General features: G+C 41.8%; 1 protein-coding gene across 1 annotated transcript in view; it reads left to right on the forward strand.

The window, feature by feature from the left end:
* Positions 1 to 10,590, forward strand: part of LOC311133623 (SWI/SNF-related matrix-associated actin-dependent regulator of chromatin subfamily D member 1) — a 31,651-nt gene extending 21,061 nt beyond the window's left edge. Inside the window, exons 7-12 of the mRNA XM_084167143.1 lie at positions 444 to 605; positions 1,173 to 1,270; positions 4,419 to 4,554; positions 5,872 to 5,994; positions 8,274 to 8,375; positions 8,836 to 10,590. Of these exons, the coding sequence (XP_084023269.1) occupies positions 444 to 605; positions 1,173 to 1,270; positions 4,419 to 4,554; positions 5,872 to 5,994; positions 8,274 to 8,375; positions 8,836 to 8,889 (675 nt within the window). The 3' untranslated portion in view covers positions 8,890 to 10,590. The remainder of the gene's footprint in view (positions 1 to 443; positions 606 to 1,172; positions 1,271 to 4,418; positions 4,555 to 5,871; positions 5,995 to 8,273; positions 8,376 to 8,835) is intronic.
* Positions 10,591 to 22,609: the final 12,019 nt, after the last annotated feature.

Below are 22,609 nucleotides of genomic sequence, written 5' to 3' on the forward strand. Positions count from 1 at the left end.
TCTGCTGCTTGACAGGCAGAGCCCACAAAGGATGGAACATTTACCTAAACCACTTGTCGGGTAGAGTACACTTTTTTATTTCATATCACTCAAATATCCAATTAATGGTGGCCAATATTGAGAGAGATCCTCACGTATTGTGTCTGTAAATTACACGATCAATTGATGTTTACTGATCGTGGAAAGTATGCAGTTACTTGCTGTTATAACTCTGAGCTAAATGTGAGCAGTTGTTTTGCATGGAATAATTGGACATTTGTAGTTCTATGCTCTTCACCTTAATGTGAGGTTTTATTGATGACGACCAGGCGTATGAACCAGGCGTTTGTGACTGCTGCACCTTTCTCAACATCTCTCCCAAATACATGCTTGTCTTTTGCGTCTTCAGTTTGATGGTGTAATGTCACAGCTAATTTCACTTCTCCCTCCCCTCCCCTCCCCAGCCCCCTCAGTTCAAGCTGGACCCTCGCCTGGCCCGTATGTTGGGGATCCACACCCAGACCAGGCCGGTCATCATCCAGGCCCTCTGGCAGTACGTTAAGACCCACAAGCTGCAGGACCCCCACGAGAGAGAGTTCATCAACTGTGACAAGTACCTACAGCAGGTCAGAGTTCATCAACTGTGACAAGTACCTACAGCAGGTCAGAGTTCATCAACTGTGACATGTACCTGAGGCAGGTCAGAGTTCATCAACTGTGACAAGTACCTACAGCAGGTCAGAGTTCATCAACTGTGACAAGTACCTGCAGCAGGTCAGAGTTCATCAACTGTGACATGTACCTGAGGCAGGTCAGAGTTCATCAACTGTGACAAGTACCTGCAGAAGGTCAGAGAGTAGCAAGTCTCTATGTTCACAGCTGGTTGGAAGATATAAGCCTTTCTTAGGGAGAGTAGAACCAGTGTCTTTTCCCCACTTTTGTATCTGTAATGTTGAGGCTTTGTTATATAACCTGATGGACAGTATGTAAGTAATGGGATTTGCCATTTCATGATCTTTATGGTTATGGTAAATGGCCCTGTTATGTTGTCCTTAGCCTAAACACACTGTAGACCTCCGACATATGATCCTTATTAACTGTCCATAGCTGAAACATACAAAGCACAATATTGAATCCTTGCATGTCCAGTTCTTGAGTAAATGAATAAAGTTCTGTTTTTATCTATGTTCTAGATCTTTGAGACCCAGCGTATGAAGTTCTCTGAGATCCCACAGCGTCTACATGCTCTCCTGATGCCTCCAGAACCCATCATTATTAACCATGTCATCAGGTAGGGCTAACCTCTGACCATCATTTTTAACCATGTCATCAGGTAGGGCTAACCTCTGACCATCATTATTAACCATGTCATCAGGTAGGGCTAACCTCTGACCATCATTATTAACCATGTCATCAGATAGGACTAACCTCTGACCATCATTATTAACCATGTCATCAGGTAGGACTAACCTCTGACCATCATTATTAACCATGGCATCAGGTAGGGCTAACCTCTGACCATCATTATTAACCATGTCATCAGGTAGGGCTAACCTCTGACCATCATTATTAACCATGTCATCAGATAGGACTAACCTCTGACCATCATTATTAACCATGTCATCAGGTAGGACTAACCTCTGACCATCATTATTAACCATGGCATCAGGTAGGGCTAACCTCTGACCATCATTATTAACCATGTCATCAGGTAGGGCTAACCTCTGACCATCATTATTAACCATGTCATCAGATAGGACTAACCTCTGACCATCATTATTAACCATGTCATCAGGTAGGACTAACCTCTGACCATCATTATTAACCATGTCATCAGATAGGACTAACCCCTGACCATCATTATTAACCATGGCATCAGATAGGGCTAACCTCTGACCATCATTATTAACCATGTCATCAGGTAGGGCTAACCTCTGACCATCATTATTAACCATGTCATCAGATAGGACTAACCCCTGACCATCATTATTAACCATGGCATCAGATAGGGCTAACCTCTGACCATCATTATTAACCATGTCATCAGGTAGGGGTAACCTCTGACCATCATTATTAACCATGTCATCAGATAGGACTAACCTCTGGCCATCATTATTAACCATGGCATCAGATAGGACTAACCTCTGACCATCATTATTAACCATGTCATCAGGTAGGGCTAACCTCTGACCATCATTATTAACCATGTCATCAGGTAGGACTAACCTCTGACCATCATTATTAACCATGGCATCAGATAGGGCTAACCTCTGACCATCATTATTAACCATGTCATCAGGTAGGGGTAACCTCTGACCATCATTATTAACCATGTCATCAGGTAGGACTAACCTCTGACCATCATTATTAACCATGTCATCAGGTAGGGCTAACCTCTGACCATCATTATTAACCATGGCATCAGGTAGGACTAACCTCTGACCATCATTATTAACCATGTCATCAGGTAGAGGTAACCTCTGACCATCATTATTAACCATGTCATCAGGTAGAGGTAACCTCTGACCATCATTATTAACCATGTCATCAGGTAGGACTAACCCTAACCTCTGACCATCATTATTAACCATGTCATCAGGTAGGGCTAACCTCTGACCATCATTATTAACCATGTCATCAGGTAGGGCTAACCTCTGACCATCATTATTAACCATGACATCAGATAGGGCTAACCTCTGACCATCATTATTAACCATGTCATCAGGTAGGGGTAACCTCTGACCATCATTATTAACCATGTCATCAGGTAGGACTAACCTCTGACCATCATTATTAACCATGTCATCAGGTAGGACTAACCTCTGACCATCATTATTAACCATGTCATCAGGTAGGACTAACCTCTGACCATCATTATTAACCATGTCATCAGGTAGAGGTAACCTCTGACCATCATTATTAACCATGTCATCAGGTAGGGCTAACCTCTGACCATCATTATTAACCATGTCATCAGGTAGGGCTAACCTCTGACCATCATTATTAACCATGTCATCAGGTAGGGCTAACCTCTGACCATCATTATTAACCATGTCATCAGGTAGGACTAACCTCTGACCATCATTATTAACCATGTCATCAGGTAGGACTAACCCTAACCTCTGACCATCATTATTAACCATGGCATCAGGTAGGACTAACCTCTGACCATCATTATTAACCATGTCATCAGGTAGGGCTAACCTCTGACCATCATTATTAACCATGGCATCAGATAGGGCTAACCTCTGACCATCATTATTAACCATGTCATCAGGTAGGTCTAACCTCTGACCATCATTATTAACCATGTCATCAGATAGGACTAACCTCTGACCATCATTATTAACCATGTCATCAGGTAGGGCTAACCTCTGACCATCATTATTAACCATGTCATCAGATAGGACTAACCTCTGACCATCATTATTAACCATGTCATCAGATAGGACTAACCTCTGACCATCATTATTAACCATGTCATCAGGTAGGACTAACCTCTGACCATCATTATTAACCATGGCATCAGATAGGGCTAACCTCTGACCATCATTATTAACCATGTCATCAGGTAGGGGTAACCTCTGACCATCATTATTAACCATGTCATCAGGTAGGACTAACCTCTGACCATCATTATTAACCATGGCATCAGGTAGGGCTAACCTCTGACCATCATTATTAACCATGGCATCAGGTAGAGGTAACCTCTGACCATCATTATTAACCATGGCATCAGGTAGGACTAACCTCTGACCATCATTATTAACCATGGCATCAGGTAGGGCTAACCTCTGACCATCATTATTAACCATGGCATCAGGTAGGGCTAACCTCTGACCATCATTATTAACCATGTCATCAGATAGGGCTAACACTAACCTCCAGCAACAACACCTCACTGTCCTCACCACTAGGGTCAACACCTCACTGTCCTCACCACTAGGGTCAACACCTCACTGTCCTCACCACTAGGGTCAACACCTCACTGTCCTCACCACTAGGGTCAACACCTCACTGTCCTCACCACTAGGGTCAATACCTCACTGTCCTCACCACTAGGGTCAACACCTCACTGTCCTCACCACTAGGGTCAACACCTCACTGTCCTCACCACTAGGGTCAACACCTCACTGTCCTCACCACTAGGGTCAACACCTCACTGTCCTCACCACTAGGGTCAACACCTCATTATGTCATCACTAAGGTCCGGAGTTTTTCCGTGGTCAGGAAGAACTCCTGGCCCTTTTTTATAACTTAATGCTCAGATGATCAGATCTCACAATGCCTACAAAAGTGTTCAAATGTCTCAGGAACCACGTTAATATGATCTAAAACTCTGCTGAGATGTGTGCGGCGTGACTGCAAGAAAATACAATCTGGAACGAACCCGTAGTGTAAGATATTCGGCATGATCTAACTTCTCGCTGTCTCTACAGCGTGGATCCCAACGACCAAAAGAAGACGGCCTGCTATGACATCGATGTGGAGGTGGACGACACTCTGAAGACCCAGATGAACTCCTTCCTCCTGTCCACCACCAGCCAGCAGGACATAGCTGGCCTGGACAACAAGGTATGTATGGTGCTCGTGCTGTAGTTGACGTTTACAGTGGTCCGTAGCTGGCCTGGACAACAAGGTATGTATGGTGCTCGTGCTGTAGTTGACGTTTACAGTGGTCCGTTAATTATCAAGGGACTGAATCTAGCCTACAACCTCTTATACATTTACATTTTAGTCATTTAGCAGACGCTCTTATCCAGAGCGACTTACAGGAGCAGTTAGGGTTAAGTGCCTTGCTCAAGGGCACATCGACAGATTTTTCACCTAGTCGGCTCAGGGATTAGAACCAGCGACCTTTCGGTTACTGGCACAACGCTCTTAACCGCTAAGCTACCTGCCGCCCACTTATGGTGAGATTTTCTGAGGCTGTGTTGCTGAGGCAATAAACAGCTGTTTTTCCGCACTCCTTTTGTCTCTCCTATTGTACAGCCCATCGTCAGAACGCTGGAGGAGTGAGAAATAGAGGCGACATAAAAAAATAATAAAAAAATTGCATTCCTTTGATTGATCCTAAATACAGTCAGCAGGAACTGGGAGCAGACAGGAACCGACTGTACAGAGAAACTCACTGAACCTGAAATAAAGGGACAAATAGGCAGCCCTCATCCCTCTCCAGCAGCAGTACACCTACTTCAAGTTCAGACTGTTAATACAGACAGAGAACAACACCCCACAGGAAGGACTCTGACACACACACACACACACACCCTGTCAGTAGCATTGGCTGCAGGTCTTATCCCTGTAATTGTAGAGAGGTCGTAGCTGAGGTTACGAGTGCAGACTAAGGTCAGAGAGACCTCGACAAGCTGCTGTGATAAAGGCCAATTAAACACTACAGAGATGAGACAGAATGATCTACTCTACTGAAGAAGGAGCTATAGTGAACATATTCTACTACAGGGACTACAGATGATGTTTAGCCGGCTGGCTAAATCTGGTACATCTTACTGAACTATTGATCCATTTGCATTGTTGTCTGGTCTAATAAACCTAACTAAACAAAGTAACTCTTAACCCTGTGGTTCTCTGTAGCTCAGCTGGTTGAGCACGGCGCTTGTAACGCCAAGGTTGTGGGTTCGATCCCCGGGACCACCCATACACAAAAAAAAATGTATGCACGCATGACTGTAAGTCGCTTTGGATAAAAGCGTCTGCTAAATGGCATATTATATTATATATTATTATTATTATATAATCCATCTTGGTTTGGACGTCCATCTTGCTGTTTCTTCCCCTTCAGATCCATCAGACCATTAGATCCATTAGACAATACAGTGTATTTAGATGTTGAGCTAGGATTGACCCTCCATCTCTCTTCCTCCCCTGTAGATCCATGAGACCATAGAGACGATCAACCAGCTGAAGACCCAGAGAGAGTTCATGTTGAGCTTCGCCAGAGACCCCCAGGGCTTCATCAACGACTGGCTGCAGTCACAGTGCCGGGACCTCAAGGTAAACACACAGGAAAACACCACTATGGGGCATAGTGCTGCATGTGGGTCATAGTTCAGTAGGGAGGAAACGGGGAATGAAACAGGGAGGTACTTCAGGGCTTTATCAATGACTGGCTGTATTTGTATTTATTATGGATCCCCATTAGTTCCTGCCAAGGCAGCAGCTACTCTTCCTGGGGTTTATTATGGATCCCCATTAGTTCCTGCCAAGGAAGCAGCTACTCTTCCTGGGGTTTATTATGGATCCCCATTAGTTCCTGCCAAGGCAGCAGCTACTCTTCCTGGGGTTTATTATGGATCCCCATTAGTTTCTGCCAAGGCAGCAGCTACTCTTCCTGAGGTCCAGCAAAATTAAGGCAGTTAAATACAATTAAAAACATTACATGACGGACAGATTTCACAACACATGAAGTGTGTTCCCTCAGGCCCCTACTCTACTACTACATATCTACAATAGAAAATCCATGTGTACAGTGCGTATGTTATTGTCTGTGTGGTCCTGTGTGTGTCTCTTCACAGTCCTCACTGTTCCATTTTTATCTGTTTTTTTACATCTAATTTTACTGCTTGCATCCGTTACCTGATGTGGAATAGAGTTCCATGTAGTCATGGCTCTATGTAGTACTGTGCGCCTCCTATAGTCTGTTCTGGACTTGGGGACTGTGAAGAAACCTCTGGTGGCATGTCTTGTGGGGTAATGCATGGGTGTCCGAGCTGTGTGCTAGTAGTTTAAACAGACAGCTCGTTGCATTTAAAGATGTCAATACTTATCACAAATACAAGCAGTGATAATCTGTCCTCTACTTTGAGCCATGAGAGATTGCCATGCATATTATTAATGTTAGCTCTCCGTGTACATTTAAGGGCCAGTCGTACTGCCCTGTTCTGGGCCAATTGTAATTTTCCTAAGTCCCTCTTTGTGGCACCTGACCACACGACTGAACGGAAGGCCAGGTGCTACAAAACTAGGGCCTGTAGGACCTGCCTTATTGATAGTGTTGTTAAGAAGGTAGAGCTGCACTTTATTATGGACAGACCTCTCCCCATGCTAGCTACTGTTGTATCAACATGTTTTGACCATGACAGTTTACAATCCAGGGTTACTCCAAGCTATTTAGTCACCTCAACTTGCTCAATTTCTACATTATTCATCACAAGATTTAGTTCAGGTTTAAGGTTTAGTGTATGATTTGTCCCAAATGCAATGCTTTTAGTTTTTGAAATATTTAGGACTAACTTTAATTGGCTGTGGTCACAATTCAGGGGCCGCAGGGTAAACTAACAGGAACACCACTATGGGGCATAGTTCAGTAGGGAGAAAACGGGAAACAGGGAGGTACCCCAATCACTGGCTGCAGTCACAGAGCAGGGACCTCAAGGTCAACTATGAACTAAATTTAAGAGAACTGGTGCTGAGGATTGATTCTAGTTCAGATAAGAAATGAGAGGCCCCCATGTGTGGGGAGCAGCAATATTATATTTTCTTTACCCTAAGGTAAACAAACACACTGGGAAACCACAGCTCTGTAGTCCTGTTCAGTTACTGATTACCCTTTACATAATATCTGGGTCGTGTTCATTAAGAAGAAAATACATTGAAATTAAGTGAAACAGGGAGATACTACTTGAAATTGTGTCCATTTAAATACAGATTTGTTGTTTTCTTTTGCAAAACATTTTGATGTGTGTCTTGCTGAACGTGATCCTCTCCTTGTGTTGTCATGGACTTGGTTAGGCATTAGCTAGCTGCCATGGACGTATGTTAGCCATAAGCACTAGCTAGCTGCCATGGACGTATGTTAGCCATAAGCACTAGCTAGCTGCCATGGACGTAGGTTAGCCATTAGCACTAGCTAGCTGCCATGGAAGTGTGTTAGCCATTAACACTAGCTAGCTGCCATGGATGTAGGTTAGCCATTAGCACTAGCTAGTTACATGGACAAAGGTTAGCCATTAGCACTAGCTAGCTGCTATGGACGTAGGTTAGTCAATTAGCACCAGCTAGCTGCCATGGAAGTACGTTAGCCATTAGCACTAGCTAGCTGCCATGGACGTAGGTTAGCCATTAGCACTAGCTAGCTGCCATGGACGTAGGTTAGCCATTAGCACTAGCTAGCTGCCATGGACATAGGTTCCATGTGTAGTGTTTGTTCAGCTGATTCTTGGACAAGGACCAAACCCCAGACTGACTGGACTGTCAATGACAACCAAAGGCTTTATTAAAGGAAGTATTACTAAAAGTTGTATGTTTCTAATGTATATGATTATTTTTTACAGACTATGACTGATGTGGTTGCGAACCCAGAAGAGGAGAGGAGAGCAGAGTTCTATTTCCAACCCTGGGCCCAGGAGGCAGTGTGTCGTTACTTCTACTCCAAGGTAACCTCCTCACCTCCCACCATTCTGTGTGTGTGTGTACCGTTGTGTGTGTGTGTGTGTGTGTGTGTACGGTGGTGTGTGTGTGTGTGTGTACCGTGGTGTGTGTGTGTAAGGTGGGGGGGTGTACGGTGGGGGGTGTTTCGCTACACCTACGCCAAGGGAAAGCCCTCTCTCTTCTGCCATTCATTCTCCATGAGGGTCGTCATCGCTGAATCACCAAGTGTTTTTTTCTGCCATACTAAATACTTGAAAACACATTCTCTGAACATGATTTTCAGTTGTACTTTATTTTACAGTACTGGTATTTGCCTGATGTTAACCTGGTATTCCTTTCACTTATAGCAAATGCTGTAATCCCTTCTAAAGTGCTCTATGAAATTGAATTTCCATTTATGAAATTAATATAGTTATTTATCTGCATTTTAATCTCTTAATTTTTTATTTTTTTTATGTATTTCAGGTCCAGCAGAGAAGGCAGGAGCTGGAACAAGCACTGGGAATCAGAAACACTTAGAGATGATGATGATGTCGAAGAAAAACAGGCCAACCGAGGAACAAGAGTGGCCATTCTCTCTGGGAGGAGGAAGAGAAGTGTGGGACATTCATAAATACGCCCTTGATTTTTTAGGAAAACGTAGATAAACATCTTAGATATAGATCTCCTTTACTGCTGGTGGTAACTATAGGATATCTTTTTGAAAGTCACCTAGCAGGCCGTTATGGTTATGTATCAATGTTTGATTTATATTTGTCCCGCTAAAAGATCTTTTGACTTATTTTCTCTCAATGGTCTATCTCTATGCCTTACCTCAATGCATTCCCTTTTTGTGCTGAACTCTCTCACAAATCGCCAATCTTGAATCTATATTCAGGCCTAAGGTTGAAATGACCCCCAACTAAGTATTGATGCTACTCCACAACAACTAATATTGGGTATTTTAACTTCAATTAAAGTCGTAACATTTGGCCATTGTGAAAAAGCGTTGGGTTAATTTTAAATGCTTTGACTGTCTCGAACTCGCTCTGAGTCCAAACTAACTCATAACTGATCAGGTGATAACCTACACGCACTACCATTCTGGCTTTGGTCTGGAATCGATATTCGGTGTTTGTTTGGTATTGATAGGGTTGTGAGTATTCAGTGGTCTTTTATTGCCGTGCTAGCTATCCGTTTCTTACCAAGATTATTTGAAATGGTTCAAGAGTATTCTAGAATTCTTGTTGTAGAATATTCTACTTTTAGAATGTTGTGTGCTTCAAAGATTCTCCCCTGAACACTTCGAAGCATGATGTCAGGCAGGCTTCACGATATTGTGAAGATTCAGTCTGTTGGTTTAGTTCATTATTTAAGGGGCCATTTCATTTGAAACTATTTTTGTGGAGCTTTGTTTTTTTGTTAATGATCTTTTTTTTTATGTTTCGAAAGTATGAATTATATTAAGGCGTGTCTTGTTAGAAGTAAAAAAAATATTAAGGAAGTAGTGTTAGTAGTAATTACCTCAAGTCTATATAGTTTTGTCAAATTGAGCAGAACAACCTGATGATTGATGTGAAGGAAAAATGTATGTTTTAAAGGGCAGACCATCATTTTGACTCACTGTCTAATACTCCTATCGTTTTCCCAAGACGTTCCCCTTCGAGTGATCTCAATGGTTTAATCCAGAACATTGTCTATAACCTAGCAGCAAGTTGCAGTTGCTTGTTGATCCTGTGTGGAACAACATTCAAGGTTCTATTGTTGGGTTAAGATGAATTCCTCTGGGTTTTCCTCTTTAGTATTTGTTAGTGTGCAGAAGCCATCGGCACCGAAGGAAGAGAAGCGTAGAGCTGGGTTCACTAGTAGATGTGACATATTTAAGAATGTCATCTTTTTTGATAGTATGATAGAAAGCTTACGCCTGTTGTGTTGCGGTTTAGATGTGATGACATGTAAAGGATGTATGAAGCTTTATGGTTGGGCTCAATTTGGTATCAGTTCAGTAGTCAAGTGAAATAAAGTGCCATTTATTTTCAATTGATTTTTTTTCTCCTAAATGTAATTGTAATTTCAATCCGTGTTGTAATTGTCCTGAATTGCCCCCAAGCCTGTAAAGGATGATACTGACGACTGATTGAAATCTTCAGACCTAAATTGTATTTTTCTCTTGTGGACCAAACCTATTTTTTCCTGTATGTTTTAATCCTATGCTATAATAAAGGATATCTTCAATGATAACTTCTCGGTTGTGAATGAATGATTTAAAGTTTGTAATGTTTTCTACCAATTGATGCACAAACTGTCTTTCCATTAAATATGTTAGCTGCCTAGTGCTCAGCATCACAGTGTTTAGTTCTGGGGTTCTTATGAACACCACACACACACCTGTCTATAAACACCTGTCACACACACAGTGAAGAGGCTACTCCGGGATGCTGACCACCTAGGCAGAGTTGCAAAGAAAAAGCCATATCTCAGACTGGCCAATAAAAATAAAAGATTAAGATGGGCAGTCTGACAAATGGCTTTTTCTTTGCAACTCTGCCTAGAAGGTCAGCATCCCGGAGTCGCCTCCTCACTGTTGACGTTGAGACTGGTGTTTTGCGGATACTATTTAATGAAGCTGCCAGTTGAGGACCTGTGAGGCGTCTGTTTCTCAAACTAGACACACTCATGTATTTGTCCTCTTGCTCAGTTGTGCACCGGGGCCTCCCACTCCTCTTTCTATTCTGGTTAGAGCCAGTTTGCGCTGTTCTGTGAAGGGAGTAGTACACAGCGTTGTACGAGATCTTAAGTTTCTTGGCAGTTTCTCGCATGGAATACCCTTAATTTCTTAGAACAACAATAGACTGACGAGTTTCAGAAGAAAGTTATTTGTTTCTGGCCATTTTGATCCTGTAATCGAACCCACAATTGCTGATGCTCCAGATACTCAACTAGTCTCAAGAAGGCCAGTTTTATTGCTTCTTTAATCAGCATAACAGTTTTCAGCTGTGCTAACATAATTGCAAAAGGGTTTTCTAATGATCAATTAGCCTTTTAAAATGATAAACTTGGATTAGCAAACACAATGTGCCATTGGAACACAGGACTGATGGTTGCTGATAATGGGCCTACAGTGGGGGAAAAAAGTATTGTCAGCCACCAATTGTGCAAGTTCTCCCACTTAAAAAGATGAGAGAGGCCTGTAATTTTCATCATAGGTACACGTCAACTATGACAGACAAATTGAGAGAAAAAAATCCAGAAAATCACATTGTAGGATTTTTAATGAATTTATTTGCAAATTATGGTGGAAAATAAGTATTTGGTCACCTACAAATTTCTGGCTCTCACAGACCTGTAACTTCTTCTTTAAGAGGCTCCTCTGTCCTCCACTCGTTACCTGTATTAATGGCACCTGTTTGAACTTGTTATCAGTATAAAAGACACCTGTCCACAACCTCAAACAGTCACACTCCAAACTCCACTATGGCCAAGACCAAAGAGCTGTCAAAGGACACCAGAAACAAAAGTGTAGACCTGCACCAGTCTGGGAAGACTGAATCTGCAATAGGTAAGCAGCTTGGTTTGAAGAAATCAACTGTGGGAGCAATTATTAGGAAATGGAAGACATACAAGACCACTGATAATCTCCCTCGATCTGGGGCTCCACGCAAGATCTCACCCCGTGGGGTCAAAATGATCACAAGAACGGTGAGCAAAAATCCCAGAACCACACGGGGGGACCTAGTGAATGACCTGCAGAGAGCTGGGACCAAAGTAACAAAGCCTACCATCAGTAACACACTATGCCGCCAGGGACTCTAATCCTGCAGTGCAAAACGTGTCCCCCTGCTTAAGCCAGTACATGTCCAGGCCCGTCTGAAGTTTGCTAGAGTGCATTTGGATGATCCAGAAGAGGATTGGGAGAATGTCAGATGAAACCAAAATATAACTTTTTGGTAAAAACTCAACTCGTCGTGTTTGGAGGACAAAGAATGCTGAGTTGCATCCAAATAACACCATACCTACTGTGAAGCATGGGGGTGGAAACATCATGCTTTGGGGCTGTTTTTCTGCAAAGGGACCAGGACGACTGATCTGTGTAAAGGAAAGAATGAATGGGGCCATGTATCGTGAGATTTTGAGTGAAAACCTCCTTCCATCAGCAAGGGCATTGAAGATGAAACGTGGCTGGGTTTTTCAGCATGACAATGATCCCAAACACACCGCCCGGGCAACGAAGGAGTGGCTTCGTAAGAAGCATTTCAAGGTCCTGGAGTGGCCTAGCCAGTCTCCAGATCTCAACCCCATAGAAGATCTTTGGAGGGAGTTGAAAGTCTGTGTTGCCCAGCGACAGCCCCAAAACATCACTGCTCTAGGAGATCTGCATGGAGGAAAGGGCCAAAATACCAGCAAGTGTGTGAAAACCTTGTGAAGACTTACAGAAAACGTTTGACCTGTGTCATTGCCAACAAAGGGTATATAACAAAGTATTGGGAAACTTTTGTTATTGACCAAATACTTATTTTCCACCATAATTTGCAAATAAATTCATAAAAAATCCTACAATGTGATTTTCTGGATTTTTTTCCCTCATTTTGTCTGTCATAGTTGACGTGTACCTATGATGAAAATTACAGGCCTCTCTCATCTTTTTAAGTGGGAGAACGTGCACAATTGGTGGCTGACTAAATGCTTTTTTCCCCCACTGTATGTAGATATTCCATTAAAGAATCAGCCATTTCCAGCTACAATAGCCATTTACAACATTAACAATGTCTACACTGTATTTCTGATCAATTTAATGTTATTTTAATGGACAATTTTTTTTATTTTCTTTCGAAAACAAGGACATTTCTAAGTGACCCCAAACTTTGAACGGTAGTGTATATATACATATCCCTTTTAAAAATATATATATTTCCCTTTATTCCTTTCCAACCCCACCACCCCTTCCCTAATTGGAGTAAACTAGTGAACAACAACGCTTAGGCCTCTACTTCCAGCTTATACATACTATATACATTTTATGAACACAGTCAATTTTACAAAAAATCTATTTTGTTTGTATTTACTCCTGAACTTCCTCTACCCTCAACCTCTCCGATCATTTTCATGATGTCCATCCGGTTTGCTTCTATATGCCATATCTTTCTAACTGTGCTCTTTCACAAAAGCTCTCAACCTATAACCTATATACTTATTATGGACACAGTATGCTTTACATTAGTTATCTTGTTGTTGTTATTAGTCCCATCCTTCAACTCCATTCAACACCTCCCATCTATCTCTTAACACCATCCATATTGGATTTCAATTTGCCATATATTTTTCAACTGTACTGTGATGTTTCACAAAAGTTCTGAACCCTTCTATTCTCATTGTTTCTATAGATTGTAAATTGAAAATAAACATTTTTGCTAAAAGTATTATTATATTGTTGATCGATTGACTATGACTTTTCAGATCACCCAGTAGTGCAATCTGCAGGGTTAGCTCCAGGTAAATATTGCAATCCTTCAGCCATTCCTGGACCTGTGACCAAAAACAAGCTACAAATGGACAGTACCAAAACAAATGATCTAATGATTCTGTCTCTTCGCAGCAAAATCTGCAGAGCTGGGAAGATTGTATCCCCCATATAAATAACATTATATTGGCAGCAAGAATTTTGTATAATCATTTACATTGAAAAATTATAAGTTTTGAATCTGGCGTCGTTTTGCATATCAGTTCATAAACACTATGCCATGGAATCGGTACGTCAAAAATCTCTTCCCAACTATTTTGCAATCTCTATGGGACGGCTGTCAATCCTTTGGTCCTTAAATGAAACTGGTATACTTTTTTATTTATCACAATTTTCTTTAACCAATTTTGTTATGTAATCCAGGGCCAACAGACAAGTTCCTTACTTTTTCCCCCTTCCACTTTCCTCTTCCATTTTTGCGGTAATGCTGCAATTATTTGGTTGTAACTTTGGGTAGAGCAGACATTTCTATATGTTTTTGTTAGCTGCATGTGCGACATAACTCCACCAGTCCTACCTATGATATCATTTACGAAGATTATACCTTTTTTAAACATTTTCTCAAAAAAAGAATGGTTTCTTATCAATTAGTATATTTGAGTTTAACCACAATATTTGTTGCATTATTTGTTCTGTCGTTTCGGGAGGATTAAATTGAAATTGCAACCAACTTTCTATGGCTTGTTTTAGAAATAGCGATATTTGGGAGATGATTTCCTTTTCAAATAACTGAAAGTGAGAGGTTGTAATCTGAATAAAGGGAAAAAGGCCATTCTTGAACATGGGGTGAGACTATTTTACTAATTTGCTAGAGAACCAGTTCGGATTTAAGTATAAAATTTGTATGACTGAAGCTTTTAGTGATAGGTCTAATGCTTTAATATTTAATCATTTCTGTCCTCCGAATTCATATTCATTATCAGTGGCGGCTGGCCGATAGAGGGCGCTAGGGCGCCGCCCCCTTAAATAAAATTATTTAAAAAAATAAAATAAAAAATAAATAATAATAATAATAATAAAAACATCAGTATGTCAATATTTGTGTGTTTGAAATATGGAATGCACACAGTAATATGTGTAAGATATGATAGAAAATCATATTCGCAACCTTTCCTCTGCCTGTCAAACGCCTCGTCAGCTCTGGGCGATACAGAAAGTGCCCCGAGGAGGCGGGTCTACGTAGCAGTTAAGCCAATTGCTAATTTAAGATATGAATGTATGACATAAAATGTAGCCAATCAGCGATCTTAAATCGAATCCAAGGAGGGCGATTATTTTATCGCCCCAAGCTCGCCCCTGATAAAATAAGGACCGGGCTCCAGTGGCGCCATTTTTACTAGACGACAATGGCGAGCGCAAACGTTACTCCTCCAAGACCCAACCCTAACTCGGTGAAATCTCTCCTCCAAGATCCGTTTGAGAGGAGAACTTTGTCAGAGAAAGTTCGGGTGAAAGAGCTGGGCCCAGATCAACCTGACCTCTCAATCAGACAGCAGGCTAGCGAGAAAGGGAAGCAGTATATGCGCGGCTTCTCCCGTAGCTGGTACACCAGGAAGGCTTGGCTAGCTGGGTGCACTGATGCTAATGCTTTATTTTGCTTTCCGTGCTTGCTTTTTAAAACGACAGGGTCAGATTCAGCATGGACAGGTACCGGAGTGAGGGATATGAAGCACCTGTCAGAGAAGGTAAAGAAACATGAGAACACCAGGGCACACATGGACAACTCTGTAAAGCTAGCTGTATTAGGAAGGGTGAACATTGCTACGCAGCTGGATGACGGCCACAGGATTGCGGTGAGGAAACACAATGAGGAGGTGGATAAAAACAGGCACATTCTATCCAAAATTATCGATTGTGTGAAGTTCTGTGGGGCTTTTGAGTTGGCCTTGCGTGGGCACGAGGAGACTGACTCCTCGGACAACCCCGGCATTTTCCGGGGCTTAGTGGATTTGTGTGCTGGAGGAGCACCTGAAGACAGCTACCGTTTTTAAGGGCACGTCAAAGACGATACAGAACGAGCTGTTGGACTGTATGCTGTCAGTGCTTAAGGATTACATCCTGGAGGAAGTAAAGAGTGCTGATTTTATCGCCATTCAAGCTGACGAGACGACTGACGTTTCCACCCACTGCCAGTTGGTGCTTGTGATACGCTACATCGATGCTAAAAGTAACGTCCAAGAGCGTTTTTTCGAGTTCATTTTGATCGAGAACGCAACCGCCGACACCATCGCTACAGCGCTGCTGGAGAGGCTCAGCACCATACTCTCACATGGACAAAAGGCCAAACTTATTGCCCAGGCTTACGACGGAGCAAGTGTGATGAGGGGAGCCACCGGCGGAGTGCAGCGTAAAATAGTGGATGTGTACGAAAATGCGCACTACGTCCACTGCTATGCACATCAGCTGAACCTCATCATGCAGCAGGCTACTTCACGCATCCCCAGGATCGGCACTTTCTTTTCCGACCTTGCAGGATTTTCTGCTTTCTTCTCCAGGTCTCCAAAGCGAACCACCGTGCTTGACGAAGTGGTTGCGCATAGACTCCCCAGAGCCTCTACAACACGGTGGAACTTCCACAGTCGCGCTGTAAACACTGTGTACGAGTACAGGGATGACCTCCTAACGTGTTTCCAGACCATCAGAGACTCTGGGAACTTTGATGCCCCGACTGTCAGAGAGGCTGGGGGCTTTGTGAGGATGCTCGAAGACGAGGCTTTCTGTTTTTTCCTGGCACTGTTCCACAAGATCATGCCAAATGTGGACATGCTTTTCAGCCAGCTGCAGAAGAGGAACATCGACCCTGTCTTCATTAAAGCACTTGTCCAGAGGTTCACAGACAGCATGCTAACAATCAGGTAAATAACTATATTTACTATTGGCTGATAAAGATGTTGTTAGAAAGATGAATAGTTCACTTACAACAGTTTAAAAGCCTAAATGTGTCTGGTCATCAAAGTGAGTGATTATCATAGAGCCGTCACAATTATATTTGTTTTAGTATTTTAAAAGGAAAGAGAAGACACAATCAGACGTTGATAATAATGCAGGAAAGTACTACACAGTTTGTAATAATTATTCAGGTGTCCACCAGGTCAATTTCTAGAAGAGGCCTAGTTGTTATTGAAGATTAACTTTATTGCTAAGTGCACAGCAGAACAAAATGATGTTGCATCCCTCTCACAAATGTAATAGAAAAAGGCTTTAAAACGTAATAACATCAGTTAATTATGTACATCACAGGTTAAAAGCAGTTACTAGACATAGTTTGTGTGTATATACACACTATCTGTCTGTCTGTCTGTCTGTCTGTCTGTCTGTCTATATATATATATATATATATATATATATATATATATATATATATATATATATATATATATATATATATATATATATATATATATATATAAAAGTCACGGTTGTGTGTTGAGGGGGAATTACAGTGAGTTAAGAAGTCTGATTGCAAGTTATCAAATTAAACTTTATTTTTTGGACCCAGGGCCTCAATTCCCTCTTTGTGTGGGGACAGCGCATCTGACGAGCAGCAACAGCCCATCAAGCGACGGAGGATGCTGGGACCAGGAGAACAACAGAGGTTGGCTATAGAGGTAAGTTGTGATGTAATTGTCAGTGTTTCCCCCTAGAACTTTTTTCAGGCCTGGTAGTATGTAGCCAAAACCCTGAACAATCAGCACCTTGGTAATCATATACTTGAGTTGGACATAGGCATGTGTCAGTCAGGATCACTTGCATCAAAATAGCTTAATTGCAAATTAAAGCTGATGATGTATCTTTTACAGGTATGTGATACCATCCTGAGTCATGCCAAAGAGAGGTTCTCCTTCACCCAGCACCTCATCAGCGCAACACTATTGCACGGAGAGTTGTTCCCACAACACAGTGTGAAGTTCCCCGATACAGCGCTTGAAACAACCGTGGAGGCGTACCCCATGTTGAACAAGGCCAAGCTCAAAACCGAACTGTCCCTCATCTATGAGAACAGTGAGTTCAAGGCTTGTAGTGGTGCAGTGCCCCTGTACCAGTTCTTCATGGAGAACAACCTTCAGAGCACTTTCACAGAGACTGCCAGCCTCCTCAAGATCCTCATCACCACACCCATGACAACTGCTGAGTCAGAAAGGTGCTTCTCTACACTGAAAAGGATCAAGACCTTCCTGAGAAACAGCATGACACAGGATCGCCTGAACGCTCTGGCCATGCTCTCCATGGAGAAGAAACTTGTCAGGGACATTCCTGACTTTAATCAAAGGGTCATTGAGAGGTTTGCCACTCAGAAGGACAGACGGGCAAAATTCCTGTACAAATAAGATGACAGACACACACACACAGAGCAGCTCTGGCCGCATGTTTCTTTGTATATAGTTGACCTTAGCATAAAAAATCCAGTTATATATGGTACTCTAGAAAGTCTTAATAGTGTCTTTGCTAATATTACTGTATATATGTTGTTTTGTATCAATGAATTGTTGCAGTTCTGGAGCACATTAACAATTAGTCACATTTAGTATGATCATAAAATACTGTATGCTATTCTTCCAGTCAAAGGTTAGAGTTCATCCACTTGATATCCATTTCTATATTATACATCCTTTTATACAGTGTAAGATTTCCTATAAACTTTATAATAATTTCATGTTATTGTCCACTTTCCACTCTGTTCTGACAGCATGCCTGTTGCGTTGCCTGTTTACTACCAATGGTGAAAAGTTCACTTTAAATGCAAATGAAAGGCTTGGGTTTGTGTAATATGTTTTTGTGTAAGAATGCCTCAACTTTTTAATATTGGCATTAAATAATTACTGAATGTTTCACTGAGCACTGCTGTCCTGCAGTTTGTGTTAAAATATATCGCGATGGTTACAGGAAAAAAAAAGTATGGCACAGCCCCACCGAGAATATTTTTCACCAGCCGCCACTGTTCATTATATAAATAGTCCCGTTTAATTTTGTCTGGCTTGCCGTTCCAAATAAAATTGAATCTTTTTTTCTCATATAATTTAAAAAACTGTTCGCTAGGCGTAGGCAAGACCATAAGAAAATAGGTAAACTGGGATAATACTAAAGAGTTAATCAGGGTGATTTTTTCCACAAATAGACAGGTATTTACCTTTCCATGGTAGCAAGATCTTATCTATTTTTGCTAACTTTCTATTAAAATGTGTTGGAGTGAGATCATTTATTTCATTTGGAATATGTATTCCGAGTATATCCACAACACCATCACACCATTTTATTGGTAAACTACATGGTAATGTACATTTTGTATTTTTTAGTGATCCAATACGTAATATAGTACATTTATCATAATTTGGTTGTAATCCAGAGAGGTTAGAAAATGTAGATCTTCTATGAGGCTGTGAAGGGATTCAAGTTGTGGATTTAAAAGAAAACATAAATTATCAGCGTACAATGACACCTTTGTTTTTAAGCCCTGGATTTCTAATCCCTTGATATTATTGTTGGATCTGATTTTAACAGCTACAGTGGGGGGAAAAAGTATTTAGTCAGCCACCAATTGTGCAAGTTCTCCCACTTAAAAAGATGAGAGAGGCCTGTAATTTTCATCATAGGTACACGTCAACTATGACAGACAAAATGAGAAAAAAAATCCAGAAAATCACATTGTAGGATTTTTTATGAATTTATTTGCAAATTATGGTGGAAAATAAGTATTTGGTCAATAACAACAGTTTCTCAATACTTTGTTATATACCCTTTGTTGGCAATGACACAGGTCAAATGTTTTCTGTAAGTCTTCACAAGGTTTTCACACACTTGCTGGTATTTTGGCCCATTCCTCCATGCAGATCTCCTCTAGAGCAGTGATGTTTTGGGGCTGTCGCTGGGCAACACGGACTTTCAACTCCCTCCAAAGATCTTCTATGGGGTTGAGATCTGGAGACTGGCTAGGCCACTCCAGGACCTTGAAATGCTTCTTACGAAGCCACTCCTTCGTTGCCCGGGTGGTGTGTTTGGGATCATTGTCATGCTGAAAGACCCAGCCACGTTTCATCTTCAATGCCCTTGCTGATGGAAGGAGGTTTTCACTCAAAATCTCACGATACATGGCCCCATTCATTCTTTCCTTTACACGGATCAGTCGTCCTGGTCCCTTTGCAGAAAAACAGCCCCAAAGCATGATGTTTCCACCCCCATGCTTCACAGTAGGTATGGTGTTCTTTGGATGCAACTCAGCATTCTTTGTCCTCCAAACACGACGAGTTGAGTTTTTACCAAAAAGTTATATTTTGGTTTCATCTGACCATATGACATTCTCCCAATCCTCTTCTGGATCATCCAAATGCACTCTAGCAAATTTCAGACGGGCCTGGACATGCACTGGCTTAAGCAGGGGGACACGTCTGGCACTGCAGGATTTGAGTCCCTGGCGGCGTAGTGTGTTACTGATGGTAGGCTTTATTACTTTGGTCCCAGCTCTCTGCAGGTCATTCACTAGGTCCCCCCGTGTGGTTCTGGGATTTTTGCTCACCGTTCTTGTGATCATTTTGACCCCACAGGGTGAGATCTTGCGTGGAGCCCCAGATCGAGGGAGATTATCAGTGGTCTTGTATGTCTTCCATGTCCTAATAATTGCTCCCACAGTTGATTTCTTCAAACCAAGCTGCTTACCTATTGCAGATTCAGTCTTCCCATCCTGGTGCAGGTCTACAATGTTGTTTCTGGTGTCCTTTGACAGCTCTTTGGTCTTGGCCATAGTGGAGTTTGGAATGTGACTGTTTGAGGTTGTGGACAGGTTTATTTTATACTGAAAACAAGTTCAAACAGGTGCCATTAATACAGGTAACGAGTGGAGGACAGAGGAGACTCTTAAAGAAGAAGTTACAGGTCTGTGAGAGCCAGAACTCTTGCTTGTTTGTAGGTGACCAAATACTTATTTTCCACCATAATTTGCAAATAAATTCATAAAAAATCCTACAATGTGATTTTCTGGATTTTTTTTTCTCATTTTGTCTGTCATAGTTGACATGTACATATGATGAAAATGACAGGCCTCTCTCATCTTTTTAAGTGGGAGAACTTGCACAATTGGTGGCTGACTAAATACTTTTTTTCCTCACTGTAGGTACACGTCAACTATGACAGACAAAATGAGAAAAAAATATCCAGAAAATCACATTGTAGGATTTTTTTAATGAATTTATTTGCAAATTATGGTGGAAAATAAGTATTTGGTCAATAACAAAAGTTTCTCAATACTTTGTTATATACCCTTTGTTGGCAATGACACAGGTCAAACGTTTTCTGTAAGTCTTCACAAGGTTTTCACACACTGTTGCTGCTATTTTGGCCCATTCCTCCATTCAGATCTCCTCTAGAGCAGTGATGTTTTGGGGCTGTCGCTGGGCAACACGGACTTTCAACTCCCTCCAAAGATTTTCTATGGGGTTGAGATCTGGAGACTGGCTAGGCCACTCCAGGACCTTGAAATGCTTCTTACGAAGCCACTCCTTCGTTGCCCGGGCGGTGTGTTTGGGATCATTGTCATGCTGAAAGACCCAGCCACGTTTCATCTTCACTGCCCTTGCTGATGGAAGGAGGTTTTCACTCAAAATCTCACGATACATGGCCCCATTCATTCTTTCCTTTACACGGATCAGTCGTCCTGGTCCCTTTGCAGAAAAACAGCCCCAAAGCTTGATGTTTCCACCCCCATGCTTCACAGTAGGTATGGTGTTCTTTGGATGCAACTCAGCATTCTTTGTCCTCCAAACACGACGAGTTGAGTTTTGACCAAAAAGTTATATTTTGGTTTCATCTGACCATATGACATTCTCCCAATCCTCTTCTGGATCATCCAAATGCACTCTAGCAAACTTCAGATGGGCCTGGACATGTACTGGCTTAAGCAGGGGGACACGTTTGGCACTGCAGGATTTGAGTCCCTGGTGGCGTAGTGTGTTACTGATGGTAGGCTTTGTTACTTTGGTCCCAGCTCTCTGCAGGTCATTCACTAGGTCCCCCCGTGTGATTCTGGGATTTTTGCTCACTGTTCTTGTGATCATTTTGACCCCACGGGGTGAGATCTTGCGTGGAGCCCCAGATCGAGGGAGATTATCAGTGGTCTTGTATGTCTTCCATGTCCTAATAATTGCTCCCACAGTTGATTTCTTCAAACCAAGCTGCTTACTTATTGCATATTCAGTCTTCCCAGCCTGGTGCAGGTCTACAATTTTGTTTCTGGTGTCCTTTGACAGCTCTTTGGTCTTGGCCATAGTGGAGTTTGGAGTGTGACTGTTTGAGGTTGTGGACAGGTGTCTTTTATACTGATAACAAGTTCAAACAGGTGCCATTAATACAGGTAATGAGTGGAGGACAGAGGAGCCTCTTAAATAAGAAGTTACAGGTCTGTGAGAGCCAGAAATCTTGCTTGTTTGTAGGTGACCAAATACTTATTTTCCACCATAATTTGCAAATAAATTCATAAAAAATCCTACAATGTGATTTTCTGGATTTTTTCCCCTCAATTTGTCTGTCATAGTTGACGTGTACCTATGATGAAAATTACAGGCCTCTCTCATCTTTTTAAGTGGGAGAACTTGCACAATTGGTGTCTGACTAAATACTTTTTTTCCCCACTGTATTTCGATGGCCATGATAAATAGATATGCCGATAGTTGACAACCTTGTTTTACTCCTCTTGACAGTTTAAAACTTTCAGAGAAATAGCCATTATTTACTATTTTACACCTAGGGTTACTA

The sequence above is a fragment of the Coregonus lavaretus genome (assembly GCF_964263955.1).
Source record: "Coregonus lavaretus genome assembly, chromosome: 8".
Taxonomy (NCBI): Eukaryota; Metazoa; Chordata; class Actinopteri; order Salmoniformes; family Salmonidae; genus Coregonus; species Coregonus lavaretus.